Source organism: Typha latifolia, chromosome 2 (genome assembly GCF_019914945.1).
Source record: "Typha latifolia isolate L0001 chromosome 2, TyphaL0001v2, whole genome shotgun sequence".
Lineage (NCBI taxonomy): Eukaryota > Viridiplantae > Streptophyta > Magnoliopsida > Poales > Typhaceae > Typha > Typha latifolia.
The window spans coordinates 4,288,193-4,309,304 of NC_133087.1; the positions used below are offsets into that span (position 1 = coordinate 4,288,193).

General features: G+C 38.2%; 4 protein-coding genes across 5 annotated transcripts; 3 read left to right on the forward strand and 1 right to left on the reverse strand.

Moving 5' to 3' along the window:
* Positions 1 to 98: 98 nt before the first annotated feature.
* Positions 99 to 8,074, reverse strand: LOC140782696 (homeobox-leucine zipper protein ATHB-15-like). Its single transcript, XM_073129414.1, has 18 exons — positions 7,057 to 8,074; positions 6,815 to 6,974; positions 6,611 to 6,711; positions 6,440 to 6,530; positions 6,248 to 6,343; positions 6,042 to 6,155; positions 5,856 to 5,939; positions 5,583 to 5,738; positions 5,368 to 5,442; positions 5,026 to 5,132; positions 4,760 to 4,949; positions 3,758 to 3,943; positions 3,554 to 3,631; positions 2,117 to 2,251; positions 1,680 to 1,999; positions 1,399 to 1,504; positions 633 to 782; positions 99 to 462 (listed from the first exon to the last, which is right to left on the reverse strand). The coding sequence occupies exons 1-18, from the start codon at positions 7,257 to 7,259 to the stop codon at positions 316 to 318; spliced, it is 2,499 nt and encodes an 832-aa protein (XP_072985515.1). The 5' UTR covers positions 7,260 to 8,074; the 3' UTR covers positions 99 to 315.
* A 4,807-nt stretch (positions 8,075 to 12,881) lies between these two features.
* On the forward strand, positions 12,882 to 13,776 carry LOC140782646 (uncharacterized). 2 transcript variants are annotated; one of them, XM_073129334.1, is made up of 3 exons: positions 12,882 to 13,027; positions 13,113 to 13,224; positions 13,496 to 13,776. In XM_073129334.1, the coding sequence occupies exons 1-3, from the start codon at positions 13,020 to 13,022 to the stop codon at positions 13,688 to 13,690; spliced, it is 315 nt and encodes a 104-aa protein (XP_072985435.1). In that variant the 5' UTR covers positions 12,882 to 13,019; the 3' UTR covers positions 13,691 to 13,776. The 2 variants fall into 2 exon arrangements, with proteins under 2 accessions (XP_072985435.1, XP_072985434.1); XM_073129333.1 differs by having other exon boundaries at positions 13,165 to 13,224.
* A 472-nt stretch (positions 13,777 to 14,248) lies between these two features.
* On the forward strand, positions 14,249 to 19,314 carry LOC140781542 (protein phosphatase 1 regulatory inhibitor subunit PPP1R7 homolog). Its single transcript, XM_073127557.1, has 6 exons — positions 14,249 to 14,715; positions 15,771 to 16,001; positions 16,212 to 16,358; positions 16,441 to 16,583; positions 16,659 to 16,773; positions 18,931 to 19,314. The coding sequence occupies exons 1-6, from the start codon at positions 14,464 to 14,466 to the stop codon at positions 19,009 to 19,011; spliced, it is 969 nt and encodes a 322-aa protein (XP_072983658.1). The 5' UTR covers positions 14,249 to 14,463; the 3' UTR covers positions 19,012 to 19,314.
* Positions 19,315 to 19,951: 637 nt separating this feature from the next.
* Positions 19,952 to 20,908, forward strand: LOC140782579 (early nodulin-like protein 7). The gene is made up of 2 exons (XM_073129216.1): positions 19,952 to 20,358; positions 20,452 to 20,908. Exons 1-2 carry the CDS (start codon positions 20,169 to 20,171, stop codon positions 20,802 to 20,804), a joined length of 543 nt encoding a protein of 180 aa, XP_072985317.1. The 5' UTR covers positions 19,952 to 20,168; the 3' UTR covers positions 20,805 to 20,908.
* Positions 20,909 to 21,112: the final 204 nt, after the last annotated feature.

Here is a 21,112-nt window from a genome sequence, read left to right on the forward strand (position 1 = left end):
AAAACCTCCTTCCTATATGCACATCTTGCCATGAGTTGCACGGTCTGGTGTTTGTTCTGATATCCACTGATTTCGAGAGAGCATAAGCAACTTAAACATGAAGAAAGAAAATAATTCCATAAAATGACAATAGGGAACGAGCTCAAAATATATTCTTTAGATACATTTTGTTGAATGATAAGCTAGTATACATTGAGGAAAATATTTTCCGTACAAAATGGGGATGCTAGATTGGAAGTTAGCACAATAAGCATGAACAAGCATCTGTTATTATTATTATTTTTTCTTTTTGTTTCGCTTTAGTTGCTCTGAGACCTAAACAAATGACCAGTTGACAAACATGAAGCAGATGCAGTGGGCATCGCCTTCATCATTCAGCACCTTCCATGCCACTAGTTTATCAAAAGAAACAGGCCTGCCCATGCTTGAAATGCATAGCCCACCTTGAATGCATGCAAAACCCTGCCAAGAGAAAGTATCTGATGTTAATCCCAGGAAATAAATACAGTTTGTAGATAATCTGCACAGCTCGTTCTTTTCTTTTGAGGAAAACTAGTAAGCATTATTTCCAATTGATAGAATCCAAATACTTTCCAATTGCATCAACACTTAAATGAGGAAATGACACAAACCTTCTGCATTATGCGAGGCAACTCTGTGCAAAGAGTCTTCCTTCCACTGTCATCAAATATCTTCTCCAGAGTTATATCTTGCAGCTCCACAGATGTTGTCTCAAGCATGTTAATACCTGCCTGATTTGCACATTTGAAGATGGCCAGAGCCTGCATAAAATACACAGAAGCAACAGCACACTGATCATGAAAGAGAAGAATCATTCAGAGAGGTTATGAGCCACGACTGCATATTTCCTTAGTAATTCCCCAACATTTATTCCAAGTTGTTAGATGACAGACTGTTGGAATTTATATTATATCATCCTAACTCCTAACAAACTATGTCATGAAATATAGAAGGCATCAGTTTTCCCTTCAGGCAACATCATAATAAGGCCATATTTCCTTACATACTTTTACCCTTTCTTTTTTTTTTGTTGGTAGGATTTACACTTTCCTTGCATATGGAGCTCATGAAGGCAAAATGAAAGATGTAACATTCACTCTAAATGATGTCCAACAAAACAGGGCCTTGTAATTTCGACCAGAATTATTGAGAAATGAACAAATGCAGAATCATATAATTAAAGAAATAGATATAAAAATCCAATCAAGAATTTTAAGATAACCTAGAAGGTAGAAGTGTCATATGCATCTATTTTGCATATAGTAATGCTGACTTTCCAAAACCCAAGTTAAACCACAACCAGTTCCTTGGCCAAACTTTAAGAAATGGTTTCTTTGTAAAGATTGAAATGGGAAATGAATAAGAGCAAATGCAGACCTTCACAGAGCAGCAGAAGACAGCATCTGGATGATGCCAAAGCAATTTGAGAAGTGATTCACTGCCTTCTATATTATGTTTAAAAAGTTCAACTCCAGAATGACCCCTGTACGGAAAACAGATAAAAAAGTATTTTACATTTTTTGCTTCATGAAAGCAAGAAACCAACTAATCTTGTTTGGTGAGTCATTGTTGCCTTTTTGCTTCTTCAAAACATTACATTAGAACGAATAAAAGTTTGAACATTATAAAGATTTAAGTCGATGATGGAGATGGCAAACCTGTAGCTTCTGCAAATCCAACGAGCAAGTGTGACTGCTTCTGGACCTCTAGGTGTTGCAAAGAAACCATCACAAGAAGAAAGATGTGAAGGCGAGAGAGCAAGTGCAACCCTTTGGACGGATGATATAATGCTTCGGATGTACTGTCGAGCCATGGATGCAACATTATCTAGTAGGCGGCTTTCAAAAGCAAATTGAAATGAAATCATCATAACATATCTAGAACAATGTCCACAGTGATCGCCAGAAGACATGGTTCCAGTTTGTCCCACTTCAAGAGCAGAAGCGAGGTCCAGTGTCCGATCAGAGGTTGCGGAATCCTGTGTTGCAAAGTTAAGCCACAGGAGAAGAATGAAAGCCTATTGATAGATATACTTCTTTATGCAACCAGCTGTAACTACAAGATAACCCTTCTCTCTTGATCAGTTGGTTCTTACCACAGTAGAATGAAGAGGTATAATACGAAAACCAGAAGGTAGTAATGGTGCATCATCTGAAAAAGATGCATCTATCGGGGCAAAGATAAGCTCAGAATAGGTTCCTACAGAATTTTCATCCACTCCACTTGAAAGCTGCCAAGGCAAGCATTAGCATGAATATGATTAGTTCATTACAACTTTATGTATAGTCAAAATGGTACAAACAAAACATGACAATGTTATTCCAGTAAGAAGAAATGCGAACTGCACTAAATCAACCTGATTTAATGGGATTCTACTGTTACTGTCATACAATTTGATTTTCAATCACATACGTACCAGTAAGAACTAACAAATTGAAGAGAAAGAAATGGTCACTACTAGATTTACATTATCTGTTAAAATTTGGCTCAAATTCAGTTTCAACAAATTTTCAACATGTATCAGTATTTATGCACCGCGCATTCGAACAGGCCTTGAGGGCGTTCGAACGCGGGCTCCAGACAGGGAGCAGTCTGTGATGCAGGCGTTCGAATGGCCTAGCCGCATTCGAACACGAGCAGACTATTCTGCAGGCGTTCGAATGGCCTAGCCGTGTTCGAACGCGAGCCAACCCAAGAGCAGACTTTTCTGAAGGTGTTCGAATGGCCCAGCTGCGTTCGAACGCGAGCCAACCCGAGAGCAGACTTTCTGCAGGAGTTCGAACGACCCCCTCCTACGTTCAAACGCCCTTTTGGTTCTGCTGTATTGATATTGGGCACGTTCGAACGCGCCCCCGAGGGCGTTCGAACGCGACGCAGAAAATCTCCAAATATGAACCTGAATTTAAATACCAATGAGGGTTTTTAGGGCTTGGTAGTTGGAAGAACATTTATGAAAGTTGAGCCACCATTATATTGAGAGTGATTTGAGTTGTTAAACTCTTTGTAAGTGATGTATTTGTATAGTAAAGAAAATTGCTCCGTCCGTGGACATAGGCACATTGCCGAATCACATAAATCTTGTCTCTCACTCTCTTTATTGTCTCCATTGTTGGTGATTGTTTGCATTAGGGTGTATAATCCGTGATTAGAACTTGCTTAGGGTTTTTCTATCACCATTAACATCTTTTTGGAGGTTTTCCCAAGCATTGCATTAGTTTTCTTTCACTATTCCCATTTAAGATATTTAGGGTGAAGATCTTGCTTCCGCTTCGTTCATCCATTTGGCTAATTTGCATAACATTATCTTCTCTGGATCATAATATTTGTGTGCTTTCCTAGCAGCGTGAAGGTTTTAGTTGAACCTTTATAATCTTGTAAGGAGTTATACAAGAACCACAGCTTTTACAAGTTATTTGACTTCTCCTTATGCTTTCTTACTCATTCTCGAGAAGGATAGCATGCACCACATTCAGCACTGAGTAGACAAGCAAATTTGTGTGCATAGAACAATAGCAAGGAGCATCAGACTCACCTGCAAGAGAAGCAGATCTAGAGGCATAAGAGCATCTTGGTACTGGTCAGCATTTTCCAATTTAAGAACCTCCAAAAGCTGTTACGAAAAGGATAAGTACAGTTATAAGCAGAAGCTTGCAAAATAGAGAAGAGAAAAAAAAAGATGAAATTTTACTAACATATGCTTACAGAACTCATTGTACCAATTGAACAAATTACTCACCACCTCATGATCAAGTGTATGAGCCAGAGGTAGTATGACCTGACCATCAACAGTACCAAAGCAAGAAACTGGAGAAGTACATCCATTATCTTTGATGGCTGCAGCAGAATATGCATCCATGTTACGGTCATCCCATTCTGATCGGTGCTCTCGTAAGAACCTCAGGAGCACTGCTGGAGATATATCCTATTAAGAAATTGAGAAAATTTCCCACGTATAAAGGTGGTCTGAATCTCTAGAATATTCAGTGAACAAAAAAATTTAGGCATTCAGAAAATATTGAAAGGAGGCAGTATGGTATTGTAACTAGTTACCCTGGACTCTACACAAGACTATCATCTGGAAAGCCTCGCACACCACCATGTATGTGACTAGAAGAGTATACTAGATTATTGAAGAGGAAGCATGCATAGCTACTACGATCCGCATTGCATCGGATGACACATCCAATGCAATCGTTTGTTGGATACTTCACAGATGTGCATTGTATCATTTCCGTTACAAACTCTTCTTTTTATAAAAACAAGATTAAAATCCGGAAACTTCTGGGATACCTTTGAGAGTTCAAAGATAGGTCAATTTGAAAATCTCTTACTAGGTTGGATGTTTCTATTTATAACGGAACTTGTTCCTAAATGCTATTCTATTGGAAATGATGCACTAAATTGAAGAAGACCAACTTTGCATTTTCACGCCACAATCAACTAATTATTTATATATCTAGTTTCTCTTCTTTGCTCCAGAATGAAACAACAATATAAGCATACACAAGTATGTAATATTTGTAGAGGCTTATATATATATATATATATATATATATATATATATATATATATATATATATATATAACCGATATCTGTGTTCTGCCATATCCAGTGTCCCTATCAAGCATCACTTGCTTAAAGTCAATAAAAGATCTACTAAGCCGCTTCCATTTTAATTGTTTGTTTCAAACCTTGAAATTTTTGGCTGATGAAATTTTCAAACTTCGATTGACTGACCTGTAAAAGCATAGATGCCTTTGCACAGAGCACAGAATTATTGATGGAGGGAAATATATTGGTAACATCAGAATTAACCATGATCCTATTAGGTGATGGATTGACAAGGACAGTGACATCATCCATGCCATCACTACTGATCATGGACCATCCATCGTCTGCAAAGCTGTTAAGAGCTTCATTGAAACCCCTGCATGTGTAAACCTGTAAGCCTCCTGAAAGGAAAACAACGAATATCGGAAGAATAAGTGAAGATATATGCTCACCGAAGGAGCCTCTGCCCAAGTGCTCTTATGGCAGAAGGTTGCCTGCCCCACCTGCTGACAGTAGAATGATTGGCATCACACACAATCTGCCTAAGATGGCGTAAAGCCTGAACCACAGAAGAAATGATGAATCAACAAAACAAGTAACAAAAATTGGCAGTTCAGTATTAATCTTCCTTCATATGCTACTTTGGTATATGTAGCACATGCACTAGAGAGATTCTTCTCAATTCTCATCCTTTCATGTTGAAATAACTGATACACAAATTTCAATGAAAAAGAAAGCATTCTATGACAAGTTCTATTCTTCAGCAACATTCAGGTACAAGAAGTGCTTCTAACCGCCATTGTCATCCTCTGAGCAAGTATAGTAGATGACTCATATACGGGCCGTATAACTTCAGGGACACTCCAAGGCTGGTTCATCAAGAAGCAGATCACTTTCAGTAACATATTTGAAAAATCCTTTTTTTTTTTTTTGAAGTGAACTGAATGGTTCATTAAAATGAACATAAAGAACCAAGGAATCCAGTCAAGGTAGTTAAAACTGTTAGTACCTCCAAATCGACATGATTGACGATGTGTATAATAGAACCACCACCTTCACAGGGCCTTACTAGGTATCCACTAGGAAACATTTCTGCCCTGACAAAGGACTGCATTGTTGGCAAGCTTGGACCGCCTTGTCTGCTATCAAGTGATCTTTCACATACCTGGAGAATGAAAATAATATAGACTAATAGTTTCAAAATAAGAAAGCATTACTTAAGGGGCAGAATAGCAATTGTATATTGATCCCACAGACTGTGATGTAGAACATGCTAACTTACCACTAGACTTCCATCTTCCAGAGATGATGAATATCTCAGCAACCAGAAGTCACGAGCAGGTGCTAAAGTTGTAGGAGCATATAGCTATCAATAAGAGATGTAAGTTTGTTGAAATGTATACTGTAACTCGAAAACCAAAACCCAAAGGCCCAAACACATTAATCTTTACCCCCCAAAAAAATTTACCTGCATGTAAAGCAGCTCAATTGTTCCATTATTTCCAGTCGGCAGTACATTTACTACATCCACAGACCGACAATCACGGAACCAGGATAGTCGATCTTTAAGAACTTCTGCTACCTGATATGTACAATAACTAGTACAAGTTTAACTAGCCAATCTTAAAATTAGAATTAGAAACTACAACAAAGTTGAAGAAAACTAGAACTTGCCTTCGTAGCTTCCAAGCCTACAAGGCCACAAGCTCGTGCTGCCACACCAGTGCAACTGCGTGAGATAGCTATGATTCCAATGGAATCTGGACCAGGCTACATGATAATAAAAGTAACAATGTGTCATGGAGGGAAACATGCACGAATAACTTCTAAGAAGTAAATTAATTAGCTGAGATATTTTCGATCAACCTTCATTCCAGGCATTTGGACCCACTCCACAGAAGTTCCTGTGGCCTTCTTTAGAAACTCTGTTAGAGTTTCCTCTGCTATGGATATAAGCCTACAGCAAGCATAGCAAACAATGAGCCATAATCCAAAACAAATATAATATGTGAATGAGTAAAAGCCAAGTCCACACACCCAGCAGCGGAAGAATCCCTTGGACGATGCTGAGGCGTCAATTGGAGCTGACCACTTGTAACAACTGAATCACAGCTCGTGTCTCTTATCGCTACCGTATCCTACCATTAGACACACAAAGCAAAAGCATATCTCACAATCCAAATTAGAGGATGATGGAATCAAAGATCCTATCTATTATTCATTAATCACTCCAATTCTTACGTTCGGAGTTTGTTGCCGGAAGTAGCTATTCTCAAACACCAACTGCGACACCTGCTTCTGCAACCGGTCGTTCTCCTCCATTAAAAGCTTGTTCATAGCAGTCAGCTTCCTATTCACAGCCTGAAGCCGCGATGCTTCCTTCCTCTGTTTCTCACGGCACCTAAGAATAACAAAACAAATCAATTGGAAAACAAAGTTTATATATATATAGAAGAGCTCAAGAACCGCATTAAATTGTATACCTCCTGTTCTGGAACCAAACTTTGATCTGCTTAGATTCCACATTGGAGAGGATGGAGTACTCCCTGATCAGCTGCTGCCGCCTCAGCGAGCTCGGCTTTGGGCACTCATGGTATAGCCTCTCGAGGGCTTCCACCTGCTCAGGGGTGTATCTAACATACTTCCCAGAATCCATTCCGCTCGACCCTTCCTTGCAAGACATCATCTAGCCCCAAATCTTCCTCAAGAATTCAAACTAGGAAGTCAGAGAGCACCAAAATTTACAACATTTTCTTCCTTGTTACCATTCTATCCTAAACTGAGCTCCCTTCTCAGAGGAAATAAGCAATCATCCAATATCCAGACAACAGCGAGCACGAGAAAGACCGCACCTTTGAGATCGGAGTCGTCCAAGGAGTTCAAAACCAACGATGGCTCACAGATTCTTGTAGACCTGCGGTATATCCAATAGTGCTAGCAGCGGGAAGCCTCAAATAATTGAAAAGCTTTATCAGATGCCTTCAAAGATTCGGAAGCTTTGCTTTGTTCTTTTCTTATTCTAACCGAGGAATCTTCTTTTTCTCTCCCCCTTTCTTAAATATTTTACGAGAATATCTCCTCCCAGCTTCTGATTTCTCGTTGTCCGAAGCTAAAAAATAAAGAGAGAATGGTCTCTCGAGATTGGAGCCGTCGTACCTTTAGCTTTCGGACAAATTTGAGAAGCAACCATTTAGACAAGGACGAGTCGCCGATTCAGATCGAAGAATAAAGGCGATTCCTCGGCATCTGGATATCTTTCAAGATTCGCAGCTCGTTATCGGATCGGCGCCGAAAAAGTCATCTCCAGTACACAAACGAGGGATTAAACAACGAAAAAGAGAACGGAAAAAGATCGATCTCGATCTCGTCTTTAACCCAGAATAGTATCCATGCTGACTTCGTACGTTCATTCTCAAACACTTTTTCTTTCTTCTTCTTTTTTGGTTTCGGGTAATCGAAAATAGAGCTGAAAACTTTTTTCCGCTCTACCGGGAGGAAACATTTCACTACTAACTCGTAATAGCGAAAACTCGTAGCTAGCTACCTTGTGCATGATAAATGAGATTATGAGTTCAATTTCAATCCCAAATAATAGTGTGAAAAAATTATTTGATGGTTATTAGTTTGAGCTCGACAATGCAATAACTTAGAGTAGGTCTCGAAAGCGTTTAGTTCGGAGTAATTATTCGACGACGCATATAGCTTGAAGTTAAGATTAGATAACTAAAAGCTCGGTGGGACATAAGTTTTTCTGTATCTAAGAAGGGTTAAATTTTTGTCCCGCTTAAATCTAGCATTTGGGCTCATGAATAATAAAAAAAAACTCATAATAGTAAAAGAGAAAAAAAATTCTTATATAGATAAAACAATAGTATACTGTGAACCAACCAGATGGATAAGTTCTTCCTTTATCCTTATAGTAGTTTTGCTTAACAAGGATGCATGCTATGTGCCCAGTAATCATCATTGAGCATTAAAAGGATAAAATCCAATGCAATAAAATATTAGAAACTCGGAGGAGATAGCCAGTATCATTTGGCCCACGGACGGCGGGAAAGAGAGAAAAAGAAAAAGGGTGAACTTGTCATTTGCAATTTGCATCCACTGGACTCAGACGTGACCGGATAAATGCGCATGTCTTATTCTTACTTTATTAGCACCAAGCTCAGCTTTATTCTTCACTGAATAAAGTTGTTATGCTAATAATATCTTATTCTTACCTTGATACCACCAAACTTGGGCTTTATTTGGTCTTAAAAATATACCAGAAGTGGTGGCAATGTGCTGCAGTGCTGGTGGGGTTTAAAAGGTTAGATTGCCAATCCATTTCTAATGACAAGAGCCCCCAAATGGGCAACATAATCCCACTGGTATCTTTCGTTTGACTTTATCATTTATGGCACATGTTGGAAGTGTTTGCAAGGCCACCATTTCAGTCTTTTGGATGAGTCGTTGATGCACTTTTAACTGCATAGTTTGATATGGTGAATTCTTGTCATTGGAACCTTTGAGCTGGTGACCAACTTGAGAATATGAGGATGGTTGGGAACTATTAACCAACCAAACTTCATCTCAATGATGATAGGAGAAACCCACAGGTTCAAAACTCTAGTTAGAAGACATACAGCAAAATTTATGAAATCAGAAAGCTTTTTAACCATTACCACAATCAAAAAACTGTAGGAAGAAGCAAAATATAAACCAAGCAACTGATCATTTTATTTGTCTCTTTGGAAGCATCCGAGAAAAAACTGATCCTTGGATTTTAGTCGCCATACAATGGTCCAGCATGACCAAATTGATTACAAAAAAAAATGTCTGGCAGCTACAAATGCCTGGATTCCTCCGAACACCGCACAGCTGATGTCTCATATTATATAGCTAACTAGGGAGGTGAAAAGAGATTTATTGGAACAGAAGACAGTAAGCTCCACCAGTCAACATAATAAACCTTCATCGAGGCACGCTGAGACCAGTTTCTGAAAGATACCAAAAAGGTAATTATTAAGCTTTGTTATAAGTAATGTAAAGCAAAAGAACAAAAAGTGATATGGTAAGGCCAACTTGCAATAACACCTTAACTCCAGGACTATGAAGGCCACAGAACCATGGAAACTATGGAAGACAGCAAAAGCCTCAACCCTGAGGATGACTCAATTCTCACAGACGTTTCAATGAAAGTCTAGGCATTACCTAGGTCCTAGCTTGATAAAAGCTTAGTTTCAGCTGTTCATCTCCTAGTTCTGTAAGAGCACAGTACATTTTACTGAAATTTATTTCTTCATATATCTAGCAAATCCTTTGAAACAAAATTAGGCCACATATGATAACTTCTCATGTGAAACAAATACAGTTCAAGAATCATGCTATCGACAAAACAACATATATAACAAGCATCAATAGAGAAAGTGAGAATTATGGAGCAAGGAAAGATGACAGCTCTCATACAATGGCGACTAGCCACCTTGGTGCACTGAAACATACAGATCAATACGTGTGCCAAAAACTCACCAACAGCCCCCCATGCAGCAAAAAATGCTGTGCTAACCATGGTCCCACCGCAATGATGTCAAACAAAACAAAATTAACCATAACACTATGTATTCAACTAGAACAGCTCTCGTGTTTCGTCCAACACAAGAAAATTAGGGCAAAATCAAGTATACCCCATCACATATCATATTTCAGTTCAATCAGCCAAACTATAAAGTTTATGCTGCCAAAACATATTTATAGATATGATGAGTGAATTGTTGTTGTAACATCGCTCTACTTGTACTTTTCCTTACGACTCTCAAATACTATAAGCATCAACAATTTGAAGTTAGCATGTACACAGTTTAAGTTTACCATCGAGTTTTTAGGAAATTATAACATGCTACCACCAAAGAGAAAGTCCACTCATAATTATGTATAAACAATAAAACCATGCCCACTCTTTATTACTCTACCTTACATTCCTACAGCTCATGTCACAAATAAAATTTCAACTCCTTTGCAAATTAAATATGAAACTCGTTACTCTATTTTGAGTTGAGGAAGCCTCCACAAAACATATTCATATTGTAATACATCAAATGGTCGACCTAATTTTTCCAAATTCATCTTAATTATAAGTCACATAAGTCAGTCACATGAACAATGTCCAAAGTCAGTCCTGCAAGTTTCTTGCCCGATAAGTTTGGTACTTCAACCTTTGTTTGTTCCTTAAAATTTCCCAGACTCCCAGTAAGCAGTAAACCTACTTACTTACTCACATTTCCAATAGCTAAATGGATTCACCCAACCTACATAAACACGATCAGATCAACAATTAAATCGACAATGCACTTATTACTCAAGCCTCCATATTTAACCAAGATTTTAATCATAATACCCAAAAAAAAGGGAGCTATTTAAAATTAATCAATTAAAAGAAGAACAAACGGCAAAAGTAAACTTTGGTAAATTAAAAATACAAATAAAGAGGCAGTGCCTTACTCAAAGCAATTAAAACAAAACACGGGAGATATCAGACCCCAGGGTTGGAACTGCAAAGCGTACCCTGCGACAAAGATCTCGAACCGCCCGCCGAATCGATCCCGAGCCGCGAGGTCAGCCGAGCAGACGACACCGCGCTGTGGAACGGCATAAGAGATTGGAGCGCACCCAACTCTCTTGAAATCCTAGACAGAAGAGGCGACGGCACGAAAACCCTAAGAACGCATTCGAGTTGGAGAATAAAGGGAAACGGATGCGTGGATCGTTTACCTTGGAAACGGAGGAGGAGGTCGAGGAAGCGAGGCGGGAGAGAGGAGGGGACGAGTGGACTTCGACGAGGCGTGCCTGAGGAAAGAGACGGCGCGGGCTGATATCGAGCTATAGCGACAAGCCATGGCTGTCAGGAGGAGGAGAGCGGTGGACGAAAAGGAAAGGGTTTTAGCTCGAGGGAAATGAAAACCCTAGTCGTGTGGAGGCTAGAACCGAAGTCTGCAGCCTACGTGGAATCATCAGCGGCTTTTGCACCTTATGAATGAGCCCATAGGCTCATAATATTATAGAGAAAGGGCCTTAATGGTATCTGGCCCATTGGGCCGTCAGGCCCAAGCTGGGCCGATGGGTCCCGGCTCCATGCCCCTCTGCTGCCCGGACAAAACCGCCGTTTACTGTAATTAGTGTTTTACTATGGAAAAATATGGAATTACCAAAATAATCTAGTGTTGGACTCTGTTAAAGAACTTCCATAATTAATCTGGCAGAACTCAATCCCTTACAAATATTTTGAGTCGCTGGCGCTTAACCCAACAAACTCCCCCCTCCCGCTGGTTTCATTCGTTGTGAATCTTCTGCTCTTGGTTCTTCAAACTCAACACTAATGACTCATATTCGGGTCCCAACGAGCTCAGTGGGATGAGCTTCAGTTTGCGCTCCCCCCGATTATAGCTAGTAGTCACTACAAACTTGATTAGTTGCTCCTGGTCAACATCATCAATGGCATTCATCCAGCTTCTTGGACTATCTCTTTTATCATCAATGACTACAAACATTTGTTATCCTTTTATCTTTCTTTCCATGTATACCATATCAATCGTGAAGCTTTTAAGTTTGCGGGCTAGCTCGCAAACTTAGGTAAAACTATGGGCCTTGGCGTTACTTGGGAAAGATTTTACTCTACTCATTTAATTACTCTTTTGGCTGCTAATATCAACAACACTCTTTGTAACTATGGCGATAAATTTAAAAAAAATTAAACTCTTCTAAATCATGATAATAATAAGTCCAAATCATAAGCATGCAGTGGTGGAATCAAAGTTATAATATCTTATCATAAGTTAGTGTGACTCAATCACTAAGCTATTATTATAATCCCACTTTATACTTATTTCTCCTACTATTCTTTTCATTTATCTTGCAAAAGATCTATTTATGTGTGACATGACATAGATTAAAAAAATTTAATGTGATCTCTAACAATATCGATCTATTGATAATTACATTGTACCATTATCACATCAAGTCTGAGCGTATTGTCACAACCTAACAAACGATCAGACTTGTGTCAATAAGTAGTGAGTGAGCGAAAGGTAGTCTTTCTAACAAATTGTGTTCCCAACCACATCGATCATGTGATCGATGCTTCCTCTCGGCCATCCATTTCTTCCACCAAGTTTTGGACTACGACGATAACTTCATTAGCCATGTGAAACTAATTAAAGCCATCAACAACATCACATGGGGATCACTACGTGCATGCATGAGACCAAACTGCCATCCTTTCTTTTTCTCTTCTCATTCCCTTCCCTTCTCTTCTTCTTCTCTTCTTCTCAAAGCCATTTCTCAGCTCAAAGCTTACTATTAGTAATCTCATCAACACTCTTTGGATGCAATATATAATTGCTGGAGATGGAGAAGCTTCGCTGGTCAATTGAAATGGAACCGAGAACCTTGAACGTAGGAGAGCTGAGCAATGCCAGGGTATGTACATTATCACTGCATGCATGCATGCATATCTCCTAACTCTAATTGTTACATGAGATCCCCTTGGTTTCTTGTTAGATAGCTATGATTATTTTGGTGCTAATGGCACTGAAAGATATATGCACGCCGTGCAGGAGGAAGCAATGGAGATCCAAGAGAAGGAGCCCATGGAAGCTTCAAACATCTTTACTGAGGTAATCTCGTACTAAAAAAATTAAGAAAATTTATCAAAAGCACTACACATATTGCTTTTATTATTTTTCATGCTCTACTATATGGATCTTTATCATTTGATTCTTTTTAACTAGAACTTAAAATCTGATACCTCTTTTGCTGTTATCTTTATCTTGAAAAAAGTTAGCTACAGATTTTAAGGTTATTATATATGATAGGATGTGAAAGATAGTAAAGACAAAATATATAGTGTGTTAATTTTCAATAGTATTAATTGACTAAGTATTGTAGGGAATGAAGGGCATATCAACCATACAAGAAAAGGAAAAGGAGTTGGAGAGGCAGAATAATGTCCATAGGCTTATGGAGATTAAAGAGGAAAGTGAAGTTTGTAGTGAATCCTGGGATGCTTCATGCTCCTGGAACAACGCTGAAGAACATTCTGAAAGGATCACCAGAAGAGAGACTCTATCATCTCCATTTTGAGACGTACCAATTCATCTATATATATATATATATATATATATGTATGTATTATAGTATCATAAGGAGCAATAAATTATATAGGTTGCTTGGAGTGGTCTGAGTGAATGTATACAATTCATACATTTTTTTTAATCTCTATTAATGAAATAAAGAAGCTCTATGACTCTCTATTCTCTAATAAAAAGAAGATACACCAGAACCTTCTGATGCACTTTGTTATTTTTAATGGTACCCGTTGACTTTCTAAGTTTCTTTTTTTCATTAAAATAAGATTAAAATAGTCTCAGTAGAGTTTTAAATTGATTAAATATGTGACACTTATATATTATTTTTTAATAGAAAAATCTAGCAGATAATTCATGGAAAGATTTTTTATAGTTAAAAGAGTCAATGCGTTACGATTAGAGAGGGGCCTACTTAGAATAGTTCAGAGAGTCGTATAACTAATGTCATAATAAAAAGAAAAACTAGTGACTCAATACCTTGATCAGTTAATTAAACTGGATTCGTTGAACCATACCCGACCCGTTAACTACTGTGAAGAATGGCACGCGAGGAGCGCGTGCAGAGGTTCGCCTACGCTACTTTCCGCCACCTCTCCGTCACCGTTCCCGGTATCTCTTCCTTTCCAACTCTCGAATTCCCCTCTCTTATATCCCCCCTCTCCCAGCGTCCCTTCACGGGTAACCTCACAGGAGCGGTAACCACATCCACGCCCTTGTCTTCTAAATCCCTCCTAGGTTTCTAAACCCTAGGGATTTGGGCGAGGAAGGATGGATGTGGACGAGGAGGAGGAGACGCAGGCCGAGTGTCTCGATCTCACGAGCTACCAACTCCACGATCTTAGCGAGGTCGATATCCCCGAGACCCTCGAAGAGTTGGATCTCACGGCGAATCGGTTGACCAAGCTGGACCCACGGATCGCTCTCTTATCGCGTCTGAGGAAGCTCTCCCTTCGCCAGAATCTCTTCGACAATGACGGAATAGAGCCTATCTCCGGGTGGAATGCGATCGCCGGATTGCTAGTAAACCCTCGCATACTTCGTTTATTTTCTTTATTTTTCTTGATGTTTTCCCCTAATATGCAATCGAGGAGTGTCGGCAATTTGGTGAATCTTGCTGCTGAGTTTGGTAACTTTGGTTGAAGACAAGTAACTATATGATTGCGTCGGTATTGGTGCTGTTTCTTGATCGAGAATCCTGTTGATTTTTAGCATTTGCGTTATTTTGATGTGATAGTCTAATAGTAACGCACCGATTCTTTTCGTTGGAATCAAATTACTGGTTTGACAATTGCATGCAATATTAGAAGAATACAAAATAATTTGGAAGACATCTTTAATCAGGTTGGATTTAATCATGTATAAGGATTTACTATACCAACCTATCAGAAATTGAAAAGGATAGTTAGGCTAGCCTCCTTGCAGTCATTGCTTCTAGTTATAGGAGCTAGTTCTCCAGTAATGGAGGTAAGATTATGTATGTTGTGACTTCCCCAAGCCCCTCATTGGTGCGAGCCTTCTGCATATGGATGCCTTCACATACTAATTTTTTAGGGCTTTAACCTAAAAATCCAGTTCTTTACTTCTACTGCTATTGGCGACTGCTTTGACTCAGTAAGGCTTGCCATTGACTATCCTGCACCTGGTGTCATGGAGTGACGAGAGTCAGGCATGTAAGGGTTTTCTTTTTTAAAGTTCTTCTATTTCTGAATTTGTGGTATTAGTTCTTAGTCTCTACTTAATGTACTGGCAGTGCTATTTTCTCTTCAGAACTGTAAACCTGAAGGCTTGAGGAGACAACTTGTGATTCTCTTGTTCAGCACAGAGCATACCATATTGTGCTCTCTCAAAGAGTTTAGCACCTATCTTTTAGTACATTACTTGAGTAAGGACTAGAACGAGTGCAGGATTTCTGGAGGCCCTTCAAGAACATTTAGTTGGAAACACTTGTACCTTATCTTAGTAATGCACCTGAGAAGTACCTATTATCATTCCAAAATAGTTTTAGAGCTTTCATGTAGTTGAAGAGAAATCTTACATGCTATGAATTGTTATCTGAAAGTTTTTCTGTTCTGCAGGAGCTAGTTCTCAGGGATAACAAGCTCACTAAGATACCTGATGCAAGCATATTTAGGAGTCTTCTAGTATTCGATGTTTCCTTCAACGAGATATCATCCTTGAATGGTTTGTCAAAGGTTTCAAGCACACTTAAGGAACTTTATGTTTCAAAGAATGAAGTCACAAAGATAGAGGAACTTGAACGGTTCCATGTATTAGAAATTCTTGAACTTGGTTCCAATAGATTAAGGGTGAGTTTTTTTCTTCTTATTTGTGAATTTCATTAGCTTAATGGTTTCTTGAAAGATTTTAGATGATTTAATATGTAATTTCTTGTATCAATGTTGTAAACATTCAGCAAAGTAGAATTTTGCTTGAAACTTTTACTTCATAATCTGTACTTCCCCTTTCTTTTTTATTTTTTCTGTCCTTTTTGTTGATTGGTTCCAGTTGCATTTCAGATAATGGAGAATCTGCAGGCCTTGACTAATTTACAAGAGTTGTGGCTGGGGCGTAATCGTATCAGGACTGTCAACTTATGTGGGCTGAAGTCCATCAGAAAATTAAGCTTGCAGAGCAACCGGTTGATTTCAATGTCAGGATTTGAAGTATGAACTTCATTCTATCCTTGTTGCTATTATGTTATACATGTCTCTAATAGATACTCATTTACTGCTTCTTTATTTTCAGGAATGTATAGCATTAGAAGAACTATATCTGAGCCATAATGGTATTGAAAAGATGGAAGGTTTATCTACATTGCAAAATCTTCGTGTTTTAGACATTTCTTCTAATAAATTAATTGCTATAGACGATATTGAGAACTTGCCAAGGTACGGATGCATGTCCTTATATTTACCATATGTCAATACTCTTGCTCTTTCATTCTTTTCGGTTGCACAATACAGGTTAGAAGACTTATGGCTGAATGACAACCAAATAGCATCGCTAGAGGGAATAGAAGTTGCTGTCTCTGGTTCAAGGGAGAAACTTACAACCATATACCTTGAACGCAATCCATGTGTAAGCTTTCCTACTCTTATTTGGAAGTTATTATTTTTTTATTGTACTTCCTAGACTCTAAATCTTTCAGGTATATTGGATTTTTTTTCCTTTTTACACGTAAACTTTGAACACTGAAGTATATAGTAGATTGACTCTGGAGCTTGTCTTAAAGGTGCCCATTTTAAAAGAGTCTGTTAGGTTTTATGGAGCTTCATGGGGTCTCTCTGCTCCTTCCATAAGCTAGACGATGTGTTCTGCCTCCTTTACACTTATTGACTTTATCATAGGATTTAAAAGCATATATTCAATGTACATTATTACAGACCAAATCTAGACCAATCTTTTTGCAGAAATTTTTTGAAAATTTTATGGTGGTAGCCTTAGAAGTCACGAATCTAATAGCTTTGGAATAAAGTGATTCCGAAGTTGGAGTGAAAAGATATTAATGAAGCAATAGAGAAAGGTCAAATCTGGACAGAAATAAAATACCAAATTGCGGCGGTTGTCGGAAGGTGGTGAATGGCCGTGGGATAGTAAGAGATCGGCCATATGAGTGAGTGGCTCGTGGAGGAAGAAGATGGGCTAGGGTTTGGAGGTAGAGTTATGGTTTCTAAATTAAATTTACTCCTAGGAAAATAGACGGTTACGATTAAACGGTAAATATGAGATAATAAAAATTAATTAAACTAATAAATAACCCATGACTACTCATATTTATAGGAGTAGAGCTATAGTAGGTCGGATCCAATTCGCTTTAATTTTAATTTAAAAATAATAAGCAAAACCAATTAACTCGATTCGACTCGACTCGCCTCGACTCTTGTTGTCGGATCGTAACATAAATGTTGTTTGCAATTATCAAATTTTTTCTTGGAAACTTGAAGGTCACAATCAAAATAAATTGAATAAAGGGAGAACAAATCACACTGAATTTATTGGTGCCACGAGGGTGCTTTTACATAATTTTGAATAGAGACTCTAAGAGGAAGAAAGACTGAAAGAATGATATGGACTAAGGTCTATACTCTAACTGCGTAGTGTTCTAGTAATGAGTTCCTCATATCTTAGAATCAATACAAAAATATCCAAGTTCTTGGCATATGTGGGAGGCCAATCCATACAAATTCATGCTTTTAGGGCATTAACTGGATTTTTCTGCCAGCTATAACTTAAGCCATGCCCATAATTATTTTGGTTCTACAAGTCTTGTCTCCTCTACAGCTTATTTGTTAAACCCATCTGGAGAGAGCTGTAGACTTTCATGAAAATGTCAGCATGTACCAAGTACCAACTTACTTGCTTAAAATCTGATCAGTCTATCTGCGATTCTGCAACGTAAGGCATCTAAGAAACAACCAAATTATCAGGGAATTAACTTTACAATGAGTCATGGTTCCTCATAATTTTTTTTGTAATTTTATTTTGTCATTGTTTAGTAGTAACCAATAGATATGTTCATCTTTTAGTTCTATATTGATGGCTCTTTTACCTAACTGAACATTTTCTTTTTCACTTCATCCAGTTTCATTAAATTTCAAAGTTATATGCACCCTCTATTATTCTTCAGCATTGATGGACCTGAAAGTTTTTTGACTAATTACTAGTTTAGTTATCAGATAAACATACATCAAAATGAGTAAAGGAAGCAGCAAATTTTAACAAAATGGTTGTCTGTATGAAGAGTATTCCCACAGTTAGTTGCAACTGAAACATAAATTCAGTCATCTGTCATAGTTCATTCATGACCACACTGTAAGGGAGAGTCCATCTTTTTTATCTGACATTTTAGTCCAGAACTCCCACCTTGGCTTTGGGCATGCTTCTAAGCTTATTTCCTCAAATCTCTCGGTAATAAAACATGATTAGTCTAGTATATAAGTTGATTGCTTACATACTAAGTAATTTCTTGTGAAACAAAGGTTCATACATCGCTAGGAACAGAATATGGTTTTGTTTTGATGGAGACTGAAAATTGTTATTTGTTATGTGAACTGGTGTTGTAAATATAATTAATTGCCAAAGATTCATGCACAGCTAACAATATATTGGCCTTATATTATGAATGTATACAAATATTGCAATATGTTGAAAGTGGACGACTAGGGCAAGTCATGTTGTTCTTTCTTCTGATGGAGCATGGTATTGAAATGCTTTTTTTTGGTACATATTTTGCAGGCTAGCTCCCCGAAATACTCTACTACTTTAAAGCAAATATTTCCAAACCTTCAGCAGATTGATTCAGATATATTGATGTGATCTACCAATCAGCATCTCATACCAACAATTGAAAGAGGTTACCAAGATGAATATATCTGACATACAGAGTTAGAGACTGGTAATCATATGTCAGAACTATCTAATTGGAGAGCATCCTATTTATCATTTGGAGAGAGGCTTTCTTCTCATTGTGCCGAATGTTTTTCTTCCATGATACATCAGTAATTGTAACCTAGTTTTGGGATAAATGCTTCCTGTAAGTTGGAAGAAACTATGGATGTTTAGACTTTGCAAATATTCAAATAATGTTAGCCGAAATTAGTAGTGGTTGATCTCTTCAAATTTAGCATTTGCTTTTTTGGTGCACTAGTCTTCCTGTGTTACAAATAATGAAGCCACTATAGTTGCTTTCATGCATGCGTCACCTTAGGGCCTCTTTAGTAACTAAAGATCATTTTAATTTTTTTTATACTTAACTAAGTTTATTTTTCAAAAAATTTCAGACCAAAAAATAAAATCAACTAATCAATTTCGAGGCTTAGCCTCAAATCAAGCCAGCCTTCAGTTTCTCATTCCTCTCATCTAGATCGAATCCTGTTGGTGACTTAGATGCCAATATAAGTCACTCGGCGAATATGTTAATTCTCATATTGTTAAAAAGGCATCATTCCTCTTAATGGGACTCGCAGGGAAAATGAATTCTAACAGTTGTATTGTGTTTACTTGTAGGAATTAGGATCTAAACACGATCCTTTTTAGTAACCCGACTGCTTCTTTGTAACCAAGCCTGAGCCTAGAAAACGGGATATATAAATTCGTCATTTTTCCAACTAAAGACCAAAACACCAACAAGAGAAATACAAATATATCCCTTAAATCGTTATCTTATTATTAGTTTTTTCTTTTGACAAGTATCTAGATTTGTCTGATAACCGTTGTAACTGCTACCTTCATTCCAGTACCACGTTCTCCGCTTCTCTAGCCGAGCAACCAAAACTAACTCCATGCAACGGTCATTAATTTTGTCCACGTTAAAACCCTCCGCTTCCCTTCGTTGCAACGTTCCATGCATAACCCAAAAATTCTATAACCTCTCGTTAGAACTCCTCTAACCTCTCAACAAGTGCTACTAAGCAATCCAACGAAGACAAATAATATATTTCTAGTGCTGAGTTAAAGATACTAAGGAAGAAGAAATGGCTTCATTCTTCACCTTCCTCGTCACAGCAACCACCATCATCACCGCCTCCTCACTGATCCCCACAATGGCAACCAACCAATACAAAGTCGGCGACGCCGAGGGCTGGCGGCTGCCGGACCGTAACAACCCCAACATGTACGAGGATTGGGCTAGCAAGATCACTTTCCATGTCGGTGACTCAATTGGTGAGTTCTTTATGTAATCATCCCTTAATTTTTCCTTCTCTTAGCACATATGACAAAGTAATTAAGTTGGCTATATTTAATATTTTGGCTCAGTGTTCGTGTACAAGAATGACTCAGTGATCGGTGTGGACAAGAGAGGCTACTACCACTGCAACGAGAGCACAAGCCGTGGTACTCTGTTCAAGGATGGCAACACTGTAGTTATTCTCGATAAGCCTGGGTACTACTACTTTGTCAGCGGATACCTTGAGCACTGCAAGGAAGGGCAGAGGTTGATGGTGGAGGTGGTGGCGGAGCAGTCGCCGGCGACGTCGGCAATATCGGGGCCTTCGCCGGGGCCGCTTCCGAGTGCTGCGGCCTCACGGGGAGATGCATCTCGTCATGCATTAGTGTGTATAAGTGCAGTCTTGATGATGCCTTGGTGTTTTAAATATTTATCTAATTAATTACTCGCCTTAATTATATTGTAGCAGATTTGATTTAGGTTAATTGATATATATTGTGGGAGCTTATTATTTCGATATATATTTAACGTTTTTATTTAGATTTCTATTTCGTTTTTTATGAACTTTCTTTTTCCCTCAATATTTCTGGTGTGTCTATTAAGAACAACATCAAAAGTTACAAAGTTTACATGCATTCTTAGAATAATAATAACTAAAATAAAAGCAAATGCATGTTTATATTTCAACTTCCATATATATGTCTGAGTTGTTAATTTGTTCAGTCTTTCTGGAGTAGAAGCAACTATTTT